This window comes from Carettochelys insculpta, chromosome 1 (assembly GCF_033958435.1).
Source record: "Carettochelys insculpta isolate YL-2023 chromosome 1, ASM3395843v1, whole genome shotgun sequence".
Classification (NCBI taxonomy): Eukaryota; Metazoa; Chordata; order Testudines; family Carettochelyidae; genus Carettochelys; species Carettochelys insculpta.
The window spans coordinates 358,977,716-358,994,446 of record NC_134137.1 but is presented as its reverse complement, the minus strand read 5'-3'; the positions used below and the strand labels follow the sequence as shown (position 1 = coordinate 358,994,446).

Genomic DNA, 16,731 nt, shown 5'->3' with positions numbered 1-16,731 from the left:
GGGCTCCTTTTCGAAAGCACGCCACCTACTTCGAAGTCCCCTTATTCCCGTGAGCTCATGGGAATAAGGGGACTTCGAAGAAGGTGGCGTCCTTTCGAAAAGGAGCCCCGTCTGGACACGCCGCGCGGCGGCAAGGCTCGTCAATTTCGAAGCGCCGCTGCCGCCCGCATGCTGATGAAGCGCTGAATATGCATTTCAGCGCTTCATTACTAAACTTCGAAATGGCCATTTGCATGGCCATTTCGAAGTTTGGGGCATGTGTAGACGTAGCCTATAGTCGCAACAGACCCTGTAAATGAAGTCCTCAATTGAAACTTTAAAGGGCACGATCCATAGTCTATGCAGACTGAAGGATGCCTACTACTAAATTGAGCCAATAGTATTTTCAGTGAAGACAGTCACTCGGTACAATCGAGCTACGTGCCTTAAATTGCAATTTATCTCTTAGTATAGACAGAGCCAAGATGAGCAGTGAGCAGTAGAAATCAGGATAAGAGGGAAAAGCCTACACACTCCAATTAAATATGACAAAAGTCAGTTAAGTTCAGTTCTTGTCAAAGCAATTTAAGTTTCCAAAGAATGAACCCTGAGTTCATAATTATTGACATCATTGCAGGGGAAATTTCAAGTAACACATGAACTCATTACAAACTGGCATCAGCACTAACAAACTGATCATTTGCATTCCCAACCAAAGCTGTTTCTGTGCTGTCATGTAACCTCTGACACCTTAGACTGCAGAGGGACATGCACTAACAATACCTAGAAAGGGCAAATCAGATGCAAAAGCAATGAGTGCTTATGGATCAAAGTTCTTTACATCCCAATGCCATTTTTTTAAGGATTTAAGCACCATGCCCTGTTTTAATGGGTTGGGGGCTGTAAGAGAATCACACAGGTGGGGAAGTAGAAGGATCGAGGGACGGCTCTCAGCTTTGGGGAAACAGTGCATTTTGATGAGTTCCCATGATAACCCATTTAAGCTACGTCTACACGTGAAGCCTACATCGAAGTAGCCTATTTCGATGTGGAGACATCGAAATAGGCTATTTAGATGAATAACGTCTACACGTCCTCCAGGGCTGGCAAAGTCGCTGTTCAACATCAACGTTGTGCAGCACCACATCGAAATAGGCACAGCGAGGGAATGTCTACACGCCAAAGTAGCACACATTGAAATAAGGGTGCCAGGCACAGCTGCAGACAGGGTCACAGGGCGGACTAGCGCTTCCGGGGCAACAGCTAGCCGCTCCCTTAAAGGGCCCCTCCCAGACGCACTCAGCCTGCACAGCACGCGGTTTGCAGAGCCATAGGCACGCACACCTCGAGCGACGCAGTCATGGACCCCCAGTAGCAGCAGCAGCAGCAGCAGCAGCAGCAGCAGCAGCAGCAGCAGCAGCCACCAGAGGTCCACCCAGCCTCCCCTGCAGAAGCAGTGCTCGCCCTGCTCCGTGCCATGCAGGAGGCAGCTGAGCACCTCCTTGCCACAGAGGAGGAGATGCCCGCAGGGGAGGAGGACGGAACCCCCAACCCTGCAGCACCCCGACCCCCCCCGCCGCCTCATACACCAGCGGCGGTGGAGCTACCCCACCAGCACCGACTGGGGGGAGCGGCTGGTGCTTGGGGAGTGGGACGATGACCGCTGGCTCAGGAACTTTCGGATGAGCCGGCAGACATTTCTGGAGCTATGCCAGTGGCTCACCCCTGCACTGAGGCACCAGGACACCGCCATGCGGCGTGCCCTCCCTGTGGAGAAATGGGTCGGCATTGCTGTCTGGAAGCTGGCCACTCCAGACAGCTACCGATCCGTGGGACAGCAGTTTGGCGTCAGCAAGGCCACCATTGGGGCTGTCCTCATGGAGGTAAGAGGACCCACGGGGGGAGGGTGGGGGAGGCAGCCCTGGGAGGGCAGGGCAGGGGAGGGGGGCCCTGGCATGGGAGGGCAGGGGAGTGGAGGGCAGGGGGGCCCAGGCATGGGAGGGCAGGGGAGGGGAGGGGAGGGCAGGGGGGCCCTGGCAGGGGAGGGTCACACGCACCCTGCTCACCCCTCATTGGTGCTCTCCCATGTGCTTCCCCTGCAGGTCGTCCGCGCCATCAACGCCGTGCTCCTCCACAGGCTCGTGAGGCTGGGGGACCCAGATGCCACCATCGTGGGCTTTGCCACCCTGGGCTTCCCCAATTGCTTCGGGGCTCTGGATGGGACTCACATCCGCATCCGCGCCCTGGAGCACAGTGGAGGACGGTACATCAACCGGAAGGGCTACCATTCTGTGGTCCTCCAGGCCTTGGTGGACAGCCGGGGCCGTTTCCTGGACATTTATGTGGGCTGGCCTGGCAGCACCCACGACGCCCGGGTATTCCAGAACTCAGGCCTGTGCCATCGGCTGGAGGCGGGGACCTACATCCCCCAGCGGGAGATCCCTGTGGGGGACACCACCATGCCCCTCTGCGTCATCGCAGATGCGGCATACCCCCTCCGGCCCTGGCTCATGCACCCGTACATGGGCCATCTGTCTGCCAGCCAGGAGCGCTTCAACCAGCGCCTGAACCACACGCGCCAGGTGGTGGAGCACTCATTTGGCCGCCTCAAAGGGCGCTGGAGATGTCTCCTCACCCGCCTGGATGCGGGCCCCACCAACATCCCCCAGATTGTGGGTGCATGCAGCGCCCTACACAATCTGGTGGAGAGCAAGGGGGAGGCCTTCTTTCAGGGCTGGGCTGTGGAGGCCGGCAGGGCCGATGTGCAGCCACCCGCTGCCCACAGTCGCCAGGTGGACCCCGAAGGGACCCGGGTCTGGGAGGCCCTGCGGGCCCACTTCGATGAGGCCATGGGGTGAACGCTGCCAGGCCCCCCACTGCCCCCCCCATCCTCCACAACACTCCCTGCCCCTACGCCCACACCACGGAGCACCCAACAGCACCCTCCCCACACCTTTCCTGGACAAATAAAAGCAGACACTTGTTTGTGAAATCAAACTTGTTTACTTTGAACGCTGTTCTAACTAATACTAACTATATACAGGAACTTCTAGCTAACTTAAATATGAAAAGTTTATGTATATATTAACAAAAAAAACAGGGATAACAAGGAAGGGGAGAACTATTTACATGGGGGGGAAGGATCAGACTGGGCAAACGGGGGGGCACAAATAAATAAATACAAACTATATACAACGCAAAGAACAAAACAGTGGGGGGAATATATACAAAGGAGGGGGGCCACGTCCTGGGCCCCACGCCCCTATAGTCCAGCACTGGGGGTGGGCAGCCAGGATCCCCGCCTCAGCCGCAGCCCTGTCCGGGGCTGCCTGGGGGCTGGGCAGACCGGTAGATACGACCGGCGATTGTCAGCTGGCCCCAGGTCTCCCTCAGCAGAACGGCCCTTGGTGGCAGGTGGCGGGGCAGCGGCGGACGGGATGGCGACGTGAGGAGCAGCTGGTGGTGCGGAGGGTGGAGCACGCAGGGTGGGCGCAGCGGCGGCCAGCACGGCATGGGGGGCCAGGTAATCCGCTATGCGGTTGAAGGTCTCCATGTAGGCCCCCCATGCCTCTTGGCGCCAGGCCAGCGCCCGCTTCTGCAGGTGGAGCCGGCGTTGCTCCACCCGCAGCTGCTGCTCCGCAACCTCCACCTGCTGGTGGTGGAGGGCCAGCAGCTGGGGGTCTGTCGCCAGCGGCTGCTGCTGGGTCCACCGTCTTGCCTGCCATGGGGCCGGTCGGTCCTCGGCCGAGGGGCTGGCCTGGAGCGATGGCCCCGGAGGGGATTCCGGGACCACTGAAGCCTCGCCGGTGCTCTCCGGTCCTTCCAATGGTGCAGCTGCGGAACACAGGAGGGGGGGAAGAAGAGTGGAGACAGGCGTTAGTGTGGGCCCCAAGCCGTGGCCCTTGTCCCCCCACCCCTGTACTGCAGGTTCCCCATCCCCGTCCCCGGGAGATGCTGCTGTGATGGGGTTCAAGGGTCCCCCTGCACTGCACCCCGTCCCCTGGCGGGAGTGACTCTCACTTCACTCAGCAGGGTCTGACAGGGGAGGTTTCTTAGGCAACAGATGCCCAGTTTCTCCCAGAAGTGACAGTACAGCAGTCAGAGACAGTCCTTCCAACCCGTCCTGGGGAGAAGACCCCGAGGGGTGCCCCTCTGGGGCATAGCTTTCCCCCTCCTCAGGCTGGCTGCCTTCCAGCTCTCCCTTCCCCTAGCCTCTAACTGCAGCCCCCGATTCAAAGCCAGCTCGGCTTCTTCCTCCTCTTTGTTCAGGGCAGAGGTGTAACCTACCAGTTGTAGCCCCAGGATCATCCTTAGCCCCTGGGAGCTATTCAGCTTGTTACTCATATCTAGCCTGAGTCTCGCATTTGCACTCCCCCCACTCCATCACATGCTGCTGCTGCTGCTGCTGCTGCTGCTGCTGGGTGTCCCACCCCCTCCTCCCGGGGGACCCTAGAGTTTCCGCTCCCCCCTGCCCCAGGGATGGGGCATGGCACTGTTGTGCTGGGCGGGGGAGAAGGGCTGATGCACTCCTGTGAGGGACATGCCACTGCTGTCCTTGGGGCCATGGTCATCTGGGCATGTGGAGGGCCCTGGCCACATATCTATTACCCCCGCCCCTCAACCCCGGGGGTGTACACCAGGGGGGGTACATACCTGTAGGTCCACTCCCATGGTCGGGGAACACCCCTCCTCCTCCTCCTCCTGCTCCAGTGCCCTGGGAGTGGGCTTCAGGGGGGCGCCCCGGGGTGCGGGGCTTGCCTCTGGGGCGGACTCCGGCTCCGGGGCCTGCTGGGGCTCCTCAGCCGAGGTGTCAAGCATGGCTGGAGGGGAGGAGGTGTGCCGGGGGCCCAGGATGTCCCTGAGCTCCCTGTAAAAGGGGCAAGTGACGGGGGTGGCCCCAGATCGGCCGGCCGCATCCTGGGCCCGGGTGTAACCCTGCCGCAGCTCCTTGACTTTACTCCGGACATGGTCCGGAGTGCGGGCAGGGTGACCCCGGGCGGCCAGGCCCTTGGCCAGCCGAGCGAACGCATCCGCGTTCCGCCTCTTGCTCCCCATTACCTGGAGCACCTCCTCCTCGCTCCAGAGCCCCAGCAGGTCATGAAGCTCGGCCTCCGTCCAGGAGGGGCCCTGCTGCCACTTCACGGCCTGGCTCCTGCCCTGGCTCCCCTTCGGGGGGGTTCCCTCAGGAGGCTGGGGGGGCTGCCAGGCGGCCATGAGGTCCTTTGGGGGTCTGGGTGGCTGAAGATGAGCGTGCAGGCGAGCCGCATGTTATTGCTGCTGCCTGCACGCTCTCTCAGCTTCCTGCACAGAAAGGGAGGGGGTGGGGACCTTTAAGGGGCCGCTCCACGCGGCCACCATTGAGCTGAGGGGCTGGAGAGAGCGTCTCTCAACCCCTCGGCTGATGGCCGCCATGGAGGACCCCGCAATTTCGAAGTTGCGGGATGCACAAGGACTACACGTTCCCTACTTTGACGTTGAACGTCGAAGTAGGGCGCTATTCCCATCCCCTCATGGGGTTAGCGGCTTCGACGTCTCGCCGCCTAACGTCCATGTTAACATCGAAATAGCGCCCAACACGTGTAGCCGTGACGGGCGCTATTTCGAAGTTAGTGCCGCTACTTCGAAGTAGCGTGTACGTGTAGACATGGCTTTAGTGTAACAGCAGTGAACAAGCCTCCTTGCTATTCATTGTGCAGCATTCCTAAGGGGAAGATTTTTTTCCCACCAGCACAGAGGGCCTGACAGTTATATAGCCACTTTTGGGTGCCTTTATAAACAGGTGTCATAGCAGAGTTCCATTATATATTGAACTGAAAATGCAAATGTTTTCAAATATAAATAAAAAGTGCAGCCTGTTGAGCAAGGATTAACTCCAGTGATTAGCAGGGCAGAGATTGATGGCTTAGGTTCCAACCCTGTACTCATTACACATAGACAACTGTCAGTGACTTAAAGGGAAGTTAGCAAGTTGAATAGGAGAGCAGAACTGGTCTATTGATAACTAAAAAATATGGAAAAGAAGCATCTGTATACATAACCTAATCTAAAGAGTAGCAACAGGCAAACAGTGTTAAGAAAGGGCTAATAAAGGAAGGGGAAGCTAGGAGGAAAATGGGAGAGAATGCAGAGCAATGCTGACCTTACATTTACATTTGTTTAATGTATGCTGCTTTGAAATCATTTTCAGTACTGGGCAACACTTTACATCCATTGAGGCTTTGCTTATGTTATGAGCTTCTCAGACTCGTATTATTTTGGAGGGAAGCTGTCTAGACAAGTAATGGGGGCTGTTTATTTCCAACTACTTCCACCTCTGAAGTGGTGGTGTTTATCAGCAATGCTGGGAAAATGAATGACCTCTTTGCAGACTTCCTTGAGGGGCTGCCGATTAGGGGCAAAAGCTGGCTGTCCCTCAGGGCCCAATTCTTCTGTTGCAGGATAGAGATGACTCCTGTCAAAGTAAAAGAACATTACTCCCAGCCTGTGGGTGAAGGTTTAGGAATCCTTCAGGAATGGCCCTGAATGGTGCTGATATGCTGTGGTTCTCGGAGCAAGGAGAGCAGCCTATAGAGAAGCTGAACAGGGAGAGTCCTGCATGCTGGCCAATCCATGGCAATCCAGAGAGCTGAGCAGGCTGAGAGAAAGGGCACAGCACAGGCATGGCTTAAAGGCCTGTGGTTATGCAGATCCACTGGCCAGCACTCTCTGTGGGCAGGAAGTGAATTAGCCATATCTTTTCAGATGAGAACAAGAGTATCCTTTCCCGTCTTCAGCTCCCAACACTTGTACAAACTCTGTTGACTGAAGATTTTCACAGGGGTCACAGATTTGGTTCCACACAAGGAACAAGATAGACTGAGCAAGGGAATTTGTCCTAATTAATGTGAGTGATTGCAACAGAATGCACTGTAATAAGTTGACAAGTACAGCACTGAAATTATCAGCTGTTCCTATACCTTAGTGTTTCCCAACATCCAATTAGCTTAGTCTGTATGCATATTTATTAAGTATTTTCCTTTCCCTACAGCATGGCTGTGGAAATTATGTACGTGTGATACAGACCTTCAATCGCACCCATTTGTATGTCTGTGGGAGTGGGGCATTCAGTCCAGTGTGCACATATCTCAACAGGGGGCGCAGGTCTGAGGTAAGTTCTCTCACTTGTTGTTCCTGTGTTTCCTGTGGTGAATATTTTTAGTGCTGGGCAAATACACATATCCAAGCTTTGATGAGTCTCAAAACTGGGTGTGGAGATCCCAAGAGGTTACTTTGGCCAATAAGGCTAGATATAGCACAAAAAAGGTCTTTCCCTAGGTTTTCTGATACTTCTGTTTCCAGTCTCAGCTGCTATCAGACATGGACAGAAATGGAAAACAATTCGATAACGTTAACCTCAGAAAGCACTCACTTCAGATTTTGAGTTATGTTTTGGCTACTCCTCCTTTTATCTGAACTGGTTCATTCATTTCTAATTTATCATCCAAAGTGAGGGAGAAATCTTTGGGAAAAATTTGCAGTGCAAGACAACTCAGGAAGGTCCCTCAGTTATTTCCCTGTCTTACAGACATTTTTCCATGGGAATAGTATTGTTAAATTTAGTGGGCCTACTCATATGGACCATGATATGTATATAAATGTTTGCAGTATTGGAACCTCTGATCTTTAGAACTTTCAATTTCTATTTTTGAAAAACACACAGCTTTTATTTTTATTTTACCATCCCCCCACCTTCATACACACACCTGTTTTTTCCCCATCCAGGCAGCACAATTTGTGTACTAAGTATTATTTGTCCTACATTTTAAATTAAAACCACTATCTAATTTCCACATACTGCACTGTCCTGAAATGATAACTAGCTAAAGCACTTCCTGCCTATGTCTACATGACAGCCTTATTTCAGAATCACAAAACCACACAAAACATGCATTTCAAAATTGCACTTAGTTATTGGCATTTTTCAGTCCATAGCACTATTTTTAAATAGTGCCACTGGAACCCAATATGGACTATTTCAAAATAAGCATTATTCTTCAGGAAATGAGGAATTTACCACAATTGACATAACACACCTGTTATTTCAAATTTATTTTGAAATAGCATGTGCATCATTTACACAATGACAAAGTTATTTAGAAATAACTCCTATTATTTCAAGATAACTTGGTCTTGTAGACATAGCCCTGGTGAAGAGCAGCCTGTTTATACAAGCTCGGAGTTAGTTGCCTACTTTTAGATTCAAGGTATTAGATAAACATATATGACCCCATATTCCAGGCTTTGTGAATTTTAAAATACATTTTTGTTTCTGTGCAAAGATAGTAAACAATAAATAGAGTAGAGAGAAGGAAAAAAGGGAAAGTTCTCATCTGCGTCCTGGCACTTTGGTAGAGTTTGGGTTGGACTGACTCTGGCAGACACAGGAAGGAAGAATATGGCTCCCAGCACATACATAAACAGTTGTGCTTCAGGGGAACGGCAGGTAATGATAGGTGAGCTTTGCCACGGAAGGCCAGCTGTAAATGACTGCTTCTGCTTCTGCTTCTGCTTCTGCTTCTGCTTCAGTAGAAGGCGATGTGTTTGGCCACTGATTTCAATGGGACAGGACTGATCTTAAAATTCTAAGCCCTCAGGTCAAGACAGTCTGGAGGGGCTACGAATCAATGCGTCTCCTGGCAGGTCTGGCCCATCCCTGCATGGAACAGTCCCAAGCAATTTGGAGGAGCATTGACTGGCTCCAGCTCCCCAAATAGACTGTGCAGACTGAATCACTTTACTGCCACTCGTAGAAGATTGCCTGCCATTGGGAGTTAGGAACCTAGGTTCAACGCACAAGTGAGAAGAACCCCTGGAATAAATCTTTGAGATGAATGGATCTCCACAGTGGACATCTACTATTCTGCTCTCAATTAGTTAGCAAACCTCAGCTGCACCATCCTGGTGATATTACTACTAATTTAATTTGATCAGGAAATTACTTTTTACGTTGAAAGTGATCCCATCTGTAGAATAATCAGCACAATATCTATTTTTAAACATATGTAGCAGTTATACCAGGCACTATGGTTGTTTTGAATCTGTTGATTTTTGGTTGTCATAAACGTGATTTCACTTTAATAAGACATGAGGCTTCAACATGATGCAAGATGTTAAAATTCATTCTTAAGTTAAAAATAAAGATACACATCTTGGACGAGTAGAATTGGCTTCACTTAGCCTCTCCCTGTAGCTGTATGCCTATGATCAATAGATTAAATAAACTGCTGTCTCAGACGTCTGGAGTCTGTCAGACACTTGACTGTAAGCATTGCATCTCATTGCTGGTGTTGTACAGGCCAACAATAGCAAAGCACGTTAAAGAGTACAGATTTAAATTCAAGTATTTCCCTCTGCACTTATTGCAAAGGCCTAATTAGGAGAGCTGAGTGAAAAATTATATTATGCTGGTGGAACTATTGAGAAGTTGTGTTTCCTTTGCTTCTGCAAAAACCATGATTTCACCTCAAATTTTTCACTGTTTTCCACAAACAAATGGTTGTTTTTGCAGGTGTAAAATTGCTATTTTAAACAGGCACATCTATTTCTGCTGCAAACACTTCCTGGAAACCTTAAAGCACCACCCAGCATGAGAGCACTACAGCATTGCACTCTTGGGAGCCAAATTGCAATAAGAGGGCATCGTGTTCCCAGCCACAGAGCCCTCACTGGGGAGGCAGAATGTGACCATCTCTGGTTAAATTGTATTTCCCTGACGCAGTTTATGAAAACATTTCTTTGCTTCTTTTCTCATCCTGTGCCTTGATACACTGGACAAAAGAAAATACTCCTTGCAGGGACAGAGCCAAATGACCCTCTTTGCTGTCATACAATGTAAACTTAGCTTAGGTTCTTCCTGCAAGCACAGGTGAGGAAAAGGGAAATCATTTGCAGAGCATGATTTCTGTGAACTTACCCAATTAAGCAAACAAGAGACTTACACTGAGGTTTGAAACTTTGTTTGGAAGGGTTGCTTGTGTATAGTGCTGGGATACATTGAATTAGATAGATAGATAGATACTAATGGGCTATGTCTAGATTGAAGGGATCTGTCAGAAAAATATATGCAAATTGTGCAACATATTTGCGTATCTCCTGCCAACAGTTTTGTCAAGAGAGGCTTTCCCAACATTTGGTCCATCTACACAGGGCCAAATGTCAGGAAACCCCCCTCTGCCAACACATCCCTTTTTCTTCATGGAACGAGGATGACCAGGATGTCGGCAGAAGGCTCCCAGCGTGGGAGGTCTCCCAACAGAAGGCTGCAATCTGGACATATCCATGGAATATAGGAATTACAGCTCTAACTGAACATTTAAATTCTTTCTCAAGTTAGTAGAGAGCAAATAACATATAGGTACCCCTCCAATTTGTCATATTAGGGAAGGAGAAACTAATGGTTTCAGGGTTGGCAGTCTTGTCAAAATTTTATAGTGGCTCAAGAGTGTAACTATCAACCACAGGGAAGATTGTTAAGAAGCAGGACATCAGCCCCAAAATGACTGCATGTTCTACACTTAGATTTCACTAATATATTATCAAGTATGAACTCAAGCACTATATTAGCTCTAACTTAGAGTTACAGTCAGTCCCCTTGGGTTCTCTGACCTATCATGCCACCCAGGTAAGCTTATCTTTATAACAGGCAGTCCCTTACACCAAAGATCACAACAATATTGCGGTTACTTCCAGTTCCAAAGGACCAGTCTGACCCCATATTTCTCACAAAAAGGCAATGCTGGTGGCCAATCTTGTAATGAACAATCTGAAAATTTATTAACTAGGAAAAAAATGAGTCATTGCAAAGTTAAAGCAGGTAACCGCACACACAGATATCTATATATAGATATAAAATTAGTTCCAGTCTTAAGTTTCAGAGGATAAAAGAAGCTTGCATAATAACAAGCTCTTTATGTCCTTTAGGGCTAACCAAGACAAAGCAAAGGAAGATCTTTGCATATACTAAGTAATCTTTTTTTCCTCAATATCCAAGCAGCATAAAAGTTTCAGATTTTCCTTATTAGGGCTTTTCATCCCTTCCTTCTTTCTCTGAGTTGCAAGTTTAGACACTGGGGGGAAGTCATTTGCAAGCCTTCTCTTCCTCGCAGATGGGGGAGCAATCAATTTTTGTTTTCTGATGGTTCACAATGGTCTGTCTGGTGGCAAAGGGGCTTCTTTTGGGGGGCAGGAGATAACACCTCCAGTGGAAAGGAAATGTTCTACACTTGGTAATACTTTACTCTTGTCTGGTCCTTTACAAATTACAGAGCTGGAGGGTCATACGCAGCATGGGGAAAGCAGTGGTATGCCTCCTCCAACCCCCTTTCCCCCCCCAGAAAAAAAAAACCCTCTGTCCCTGTGGCCCAGGGAGGGAAGAAGCAGTAAGGCAGCCCTCTTAGGTCCTTCCCTCTGCACCTGTACAGCTGCCATTTCTTATTCCCTACCGCTGGAGCCTCATACGTTCCTTCTGCCTCTACCCTCTGACTCACATCAGTGGGCAGCTTGCAAAGCAGGCAGCATCCCTGGGACACCAGCAACTGCAGGGAGAAAGAGGAGCAATTGTTTTCTCCCTGCTCATGCTGCAGGGACACAGAGAGTGCTGCTGCCAGGGAAAGCCCCTGCCTCCTCGCTGCCGTGCATCCCTGCCAGAGGCATCCTGAGAAATTTGAGGGTGTGGGGCGTGACACACAGCTTTCATTTGTGTGTACTTAGCATGCCATTTCAAAAGTGGTCACATTTCAATTCCTGCTCAAAGTCTTGCAGAGCAAACACTTTAAACACTATAACTTGGGACACAGTTATGATAAGATCATGCAATGCTTGTAAGTTGCTGTATGCATTAAAGTCTGAATGCTAAGTACATTTTTATAACTTTAGTAAGTATTTACTAGTACTCACACCCAGACTGGTTCCAGCTATGTAATTGTCACTGTTCAGCTGAAACCTAGGGCCTTGGCATGAACTGTCACCTGGTCTGCCAGAGTTACAGGATTCACTCCTGTTGCTACTGGATTGGCAATCAGATTGCAAACACTTAATTCTGATTGGCTTTCCTGTGAACTTTAGTATTTCTGGTTGGGACAGAAGTATCCTAAAATCATCTCCTCTCCTGGCCATTCTTTTTCTGGTCCTGGCTGGAGTCAGTAACTGAAGAGGGACACCTATATGGGTGGGAAGGCAAGTTACTCAAAGATGATCTGATTTCTTCTGTTTGAGGAACTGGTACAGATTGCTTCTGCTTAATCTAAACACCTCATCCATTTTTGGACTGCAGTGCTATGTATGACATGTACCGAGTCCCTCAGCACCTAGACAAAATTGCTCATTCTTCTAACAGCAGCAGGAGATCTATTCCTCCACCTGCTTTTGGTATTTATAAGGCAACTTACATCGTGGTGTCTGAGTAATGAGTTTAATCCAAGAGATAATGCTTTGAAGAAAAAGAGAGTGATTTAGGAATTATTTTGGAAGTGTGCTCAGGAGCCTGCCCATGTATTTTTAGTTGTTTAGATGTTGTTGCATTCAATGTTGCAATACCTAACTCATTTAGGAGCCTAAGTTTTATATTCAAAAGGGAATAGATGGAATTTAGTTTCCTGAGTGCCTAGATCCCTTTTGAAAATGAGATTTAAACTTCCAAAGCAGTTGGACATTGCAACATTGAGCACAGCAATATCTGAATAGCAATAAAACTCTAGACCCTAATGATTTATTGTCTGACAAGCTGACAAATGAAAGGAGAAGCTTGTATTTTTGTGTATTATTACTAGAGTGGTTTATTGTAAAAGCTTTAAACTCGTACCCTGATATAAATACCACCATGAATTCAAGTAATCCATAGCTAATTTTAAGGCTATGGAAAGAAATGCCTGTACATGTTATTGCTGACATGCAAGTTAGGTGGATCACAGAAGAGCAGCTCACTCAGCAAAGCTAGGAGGACACATTTGAGAGTATATTGTGTTTATAATTACAGTGAAAATAATTAGGTACAAGCCAGAAGATTGTTACAACTCCACATGACAGTCTTATTGTAAGTATTAAGTGAAAACCCACATCAGAGTCAACTATTCTTATCATCAAGAAGAACAAAGAAAAAAAATAACATCTCAGATCTTATTTCCCAAGGTTTCTAAAAATCATCAGTGACATGCCTGTCTATGTTACAGGAGCAAGTCTTCATGATTGACTCCAAGTGTGAATCGGGGAAGGGGCGCTGCTCTTTCAACCCTAATGTGAACACAGTATCTGTTATGATCAGTAAGTAAAATAACCAAAGATCCTGGAGGCTTAAATCATTATTACCAAGCTGAGTGTGAAATGATGGGATGTCATAAACAAATGGAGACAGGGAAAGCCCATGGAAAGAAACCATTGGGCTCATTCTGCTTCTCAGCAATCTTTTGAAGGTCTGCCTGGAGCTAAGTGTGGAAGTGTGAAGGAAATGCAGAAGGGAGCAGTAATGAGGGAGGAAGGGTAGAATGGAGAGCAAGATTGCCCCCTTTCCATCTTTCATGTTTTCCCCAGGTTAGCTTCAACTTTTAATTATCTCAGCCATTTTTCAATGTTTAATTGCATCTTGACCTCATTCATCTGGCCGTGTGCCTCATTTAACTGCTTGTAGACTCACCATGTAGCCAGACAAGCAAAGCCTGCTGGATTCTTTCACATTATGCTGAATTTCATGTATTTTGTCTCTGCTGCAAAGGCCACCAGTTCTAGCCAGGCTCTTCACTCTGCAGCTGTTTTTTTTTTTATCCACTCCCACCTCCACTGTATCATTGACGGCATATTTAGCAGCTCACTTCCATCTGAGAGGTCATAGAATGCAACAGCTGGTTCCTTTGACATCTCACTGTGGGTTGTTTGGCAGACCGCTTGCGGAGAGTGAAACCTTAGCACATGCAGCCAGCTCAGTGCCAGTCCCTCCATTTAAATCCCACCTCTGTTGATACTTAAGTGAGACATAGCCCTGATATAGCCCTTTGCACAGGGGTGAATTTTATCTTGTAAGATCATGAAAGGACAGCTTATGCATTCCACCTGGAGAAATCAGCATATTCCCTCTTCAACATACCTGATCACCAGTGATCTATGAGCTGGAAAATATGCCAGTGCAAAATGAGTGTAAAACATTTCAAGCTTAATTCTGCTTTACACTAAAACCATTTTGCACCCTGGTGGATGTAAATGTGTATTAAGGTCCTAATGCAAAGCAGAATCTGGTTCTGTCACTTTGATTTAATTGTACCTTCACTTGCACTGGCTTTGCATTGGCGAAAAATATTACAGCAGGTACTGGGCAAGGAGTAATCACAGCCTCAGAGGTTCCAGATTGTAGCACAATATACTTTAGCCATAATTCTGGGTTTGTCAATCCATAATGAACTCTTCACTGGCTTTCCCAGCAAGGAATGAAAAGAATTTACCTTGGAGCGGCTGGGTTTGGATGATTAATTTAAACATTGCCCTGAAGTAATTAAGATATTTTTTTTGTTTGCCCTCTGCCTATTCACATCCCACAGTGCATTCTTATGTCTATGTTAGAAGTCAGGCAGCAGCAGCAGCCGCAGCCACGTGCGCCCTTGAATGTGAAGTGCAGATATACATACCCTTTGCAGGATAGATTTGCTGCATGGTCTGACACTACTGATTCTAAAGCCTGGCACTTTGAATCTGTATCTAATCTCTGATCTCGCATGGCCCATCCCTGCTGCCCTATAGATCTGACACCTGAGGTGTGAATAACAGCCCACACCAAAGTGCTATGCTATAACTACCCTGTGTGGAGCCAGAGGTATGAACTTAAAGTCCAGTTGATATCCATGTAGAACTACGTAAATATGAATCAGGAGTTTTTCATTTCAGGCCTGCAGCATCTACATGGGGGATTTACAGCACAGCGCTTTGGTGCACACTGCTATTCACATCTCTGTCATCCAAAATAGGATAGATCTAGACCAGTGTTTGTCAACCAGGGCTATGTGTACCCTGCGGGGTACATCAGGGTTTCTGGGGGGGTAGATCTAGATTCATCTAGATCAGGATTTCCCAAACTTTATTTAGTTGGGACCCAATTTTTTCAGTACCTTTTTGTGGCCCAAAAATATAAACGCATATTAAAAAAAGAATGAAAAATGAGTACATTTTCACTGTTTATTATTTATTCACAATAATAATAGTACATATTGATACTTTGTACATTTTCTAAAGACCAGTATTTTTCCATCCAAGGACCGATACCAGACCATGGACCACACTTTGGGAAACACTGATCTAGATGTTACAACAGGCAACATAAAAAACACAAGTAAAATCTGTACAATCTAAAAGTTCATTCAGACAGTGACTTGTTTCTACTGCTTCATATGCCTTACATTGAAATGTAAGAACAATATTTCTACTTCAATTGATTTATTTGATAATAAGATGGTAGAAAGTCAGCAAGTTTTCAGTAGTAGTCTTCTGATACTTTTTGCATGTTTTTGTAAGTAAGTCGTTTTTAAGTGAGGTGTAACTTGGTGGTATGCAAAACAAATCTGAATCCTGAAAAGGGTAGGATAATCTGGAAAGGTTGAATGGCACTTATTTCAGGACCTCAGTTTACTTTAGGACCATATTTCTTGACTGGAGGTACACGAACATGAGAGAAGTCTGGAGGCACTTGTAAATTTTTTTAAAGGTACTTTATAAAAAAAGGTTGAGAAACAGTGATCCAGACTAAATTAGCAGCCCAGACATGCTGGCTTTTTCGCCAAGGGAAAGAGCAGGAGTTGCGCAGATTTCTCAATTTTTGTTAGGATTTTCTTTGACAAAGAGAAGAATTCTGTTGAACTCTGTATATAGCATATTAACTTCTATAGCAACTGCACACTGAAGCCAGATCTACACTAGACATTAAAGTCAATGGTAGATATGCAATTCTAGCTACCGCAATTATCTTATCTGCAATCGACTTACCTGGCTGCCAACAGAGGGAAGTTGATGGGAAAGTTTCTCTTGTTGACCTCTCTTACTACTCACTTGAATAGTACAGGGGTTGATTGCTGACCCCAAATAGTTCAATTTCGTGCATCCCTACCGGGTGCATAAAATTGAACCCTGGAAGATCAACCCTGACCAGATTGATCTTCCATGCACCCAAAGTAGCGAGACCTTTTTCCCCAGTTTTTCATGGTAGTACCATGTGGTGTCTTAGCCATTCCATTTCCATTGACGTCAATGTGAGGTAACAGTGCCAGACATTCCACTAAAGGAGTCCAGGGCCAGGTTCATTATTCCCTCCTGAATCTCCATAAAAAAAGAAGGCACTTGATGGAATTATCTCAGCATTTTAACTGCAAAAATATAAAGTTCCAATGCCACCTTGCCAGCATAGTGAGTGGAGGCCTGAGCAGAAGGAGATTCCAGTCTGTATAGAAGAAGGGGAGTGTCACTTCCACTTCTCTAGCGTGATACTCTGCCTCTTCGAATAATTGGCTGCATTTCCATCTTACCTCATCAATGATCCGTGTGCAGCATGTAAACAAAATGGATCAAAGTCAGATATAGGCTGGTCCAATCATAAATGCCAATTATGGTTTTAATGTTCTTGAATGAGTTACTGTCATCAAAGAATAAAGCTTTATTTTTTTCATCATGAGTGTTATGAATGCCCATTAATGTCTTTTGTTCCTAAGTTACAGTACATGCCATGAGACAAAAGCTTTTCTCCTT

The 16,731-nt window shown here is 47.4% G+C and overlaps 1 protein-coding gene across 2 annotated transcripts in view; it reads left to right on the top strand.

Annotated features, from left to right (window-relative positions):
- Positions 1-16,731, top strand: part of SEMA3C (semaphorin 3C) — a 179,918-nt gene that overhangs the window by 109,129 nt on the left and 54,058 nt on the right. For both annotated transcript variants that reach the window (XM_075017383.1, XM_075017382.1), the window contains exons 5-6: positions 7,007-7,126; positions 13,185-13,275. In XM_075017383.1, coding sequence (XP_074873484.1) covers positions 7,007-7,126; positions 13,185-13,275 — 211 coding nt within the window. The remainder of the gene's footprint in view (positions 1-7,006; positions 7,127-13,184; positions 13,276-16,731) is intronic.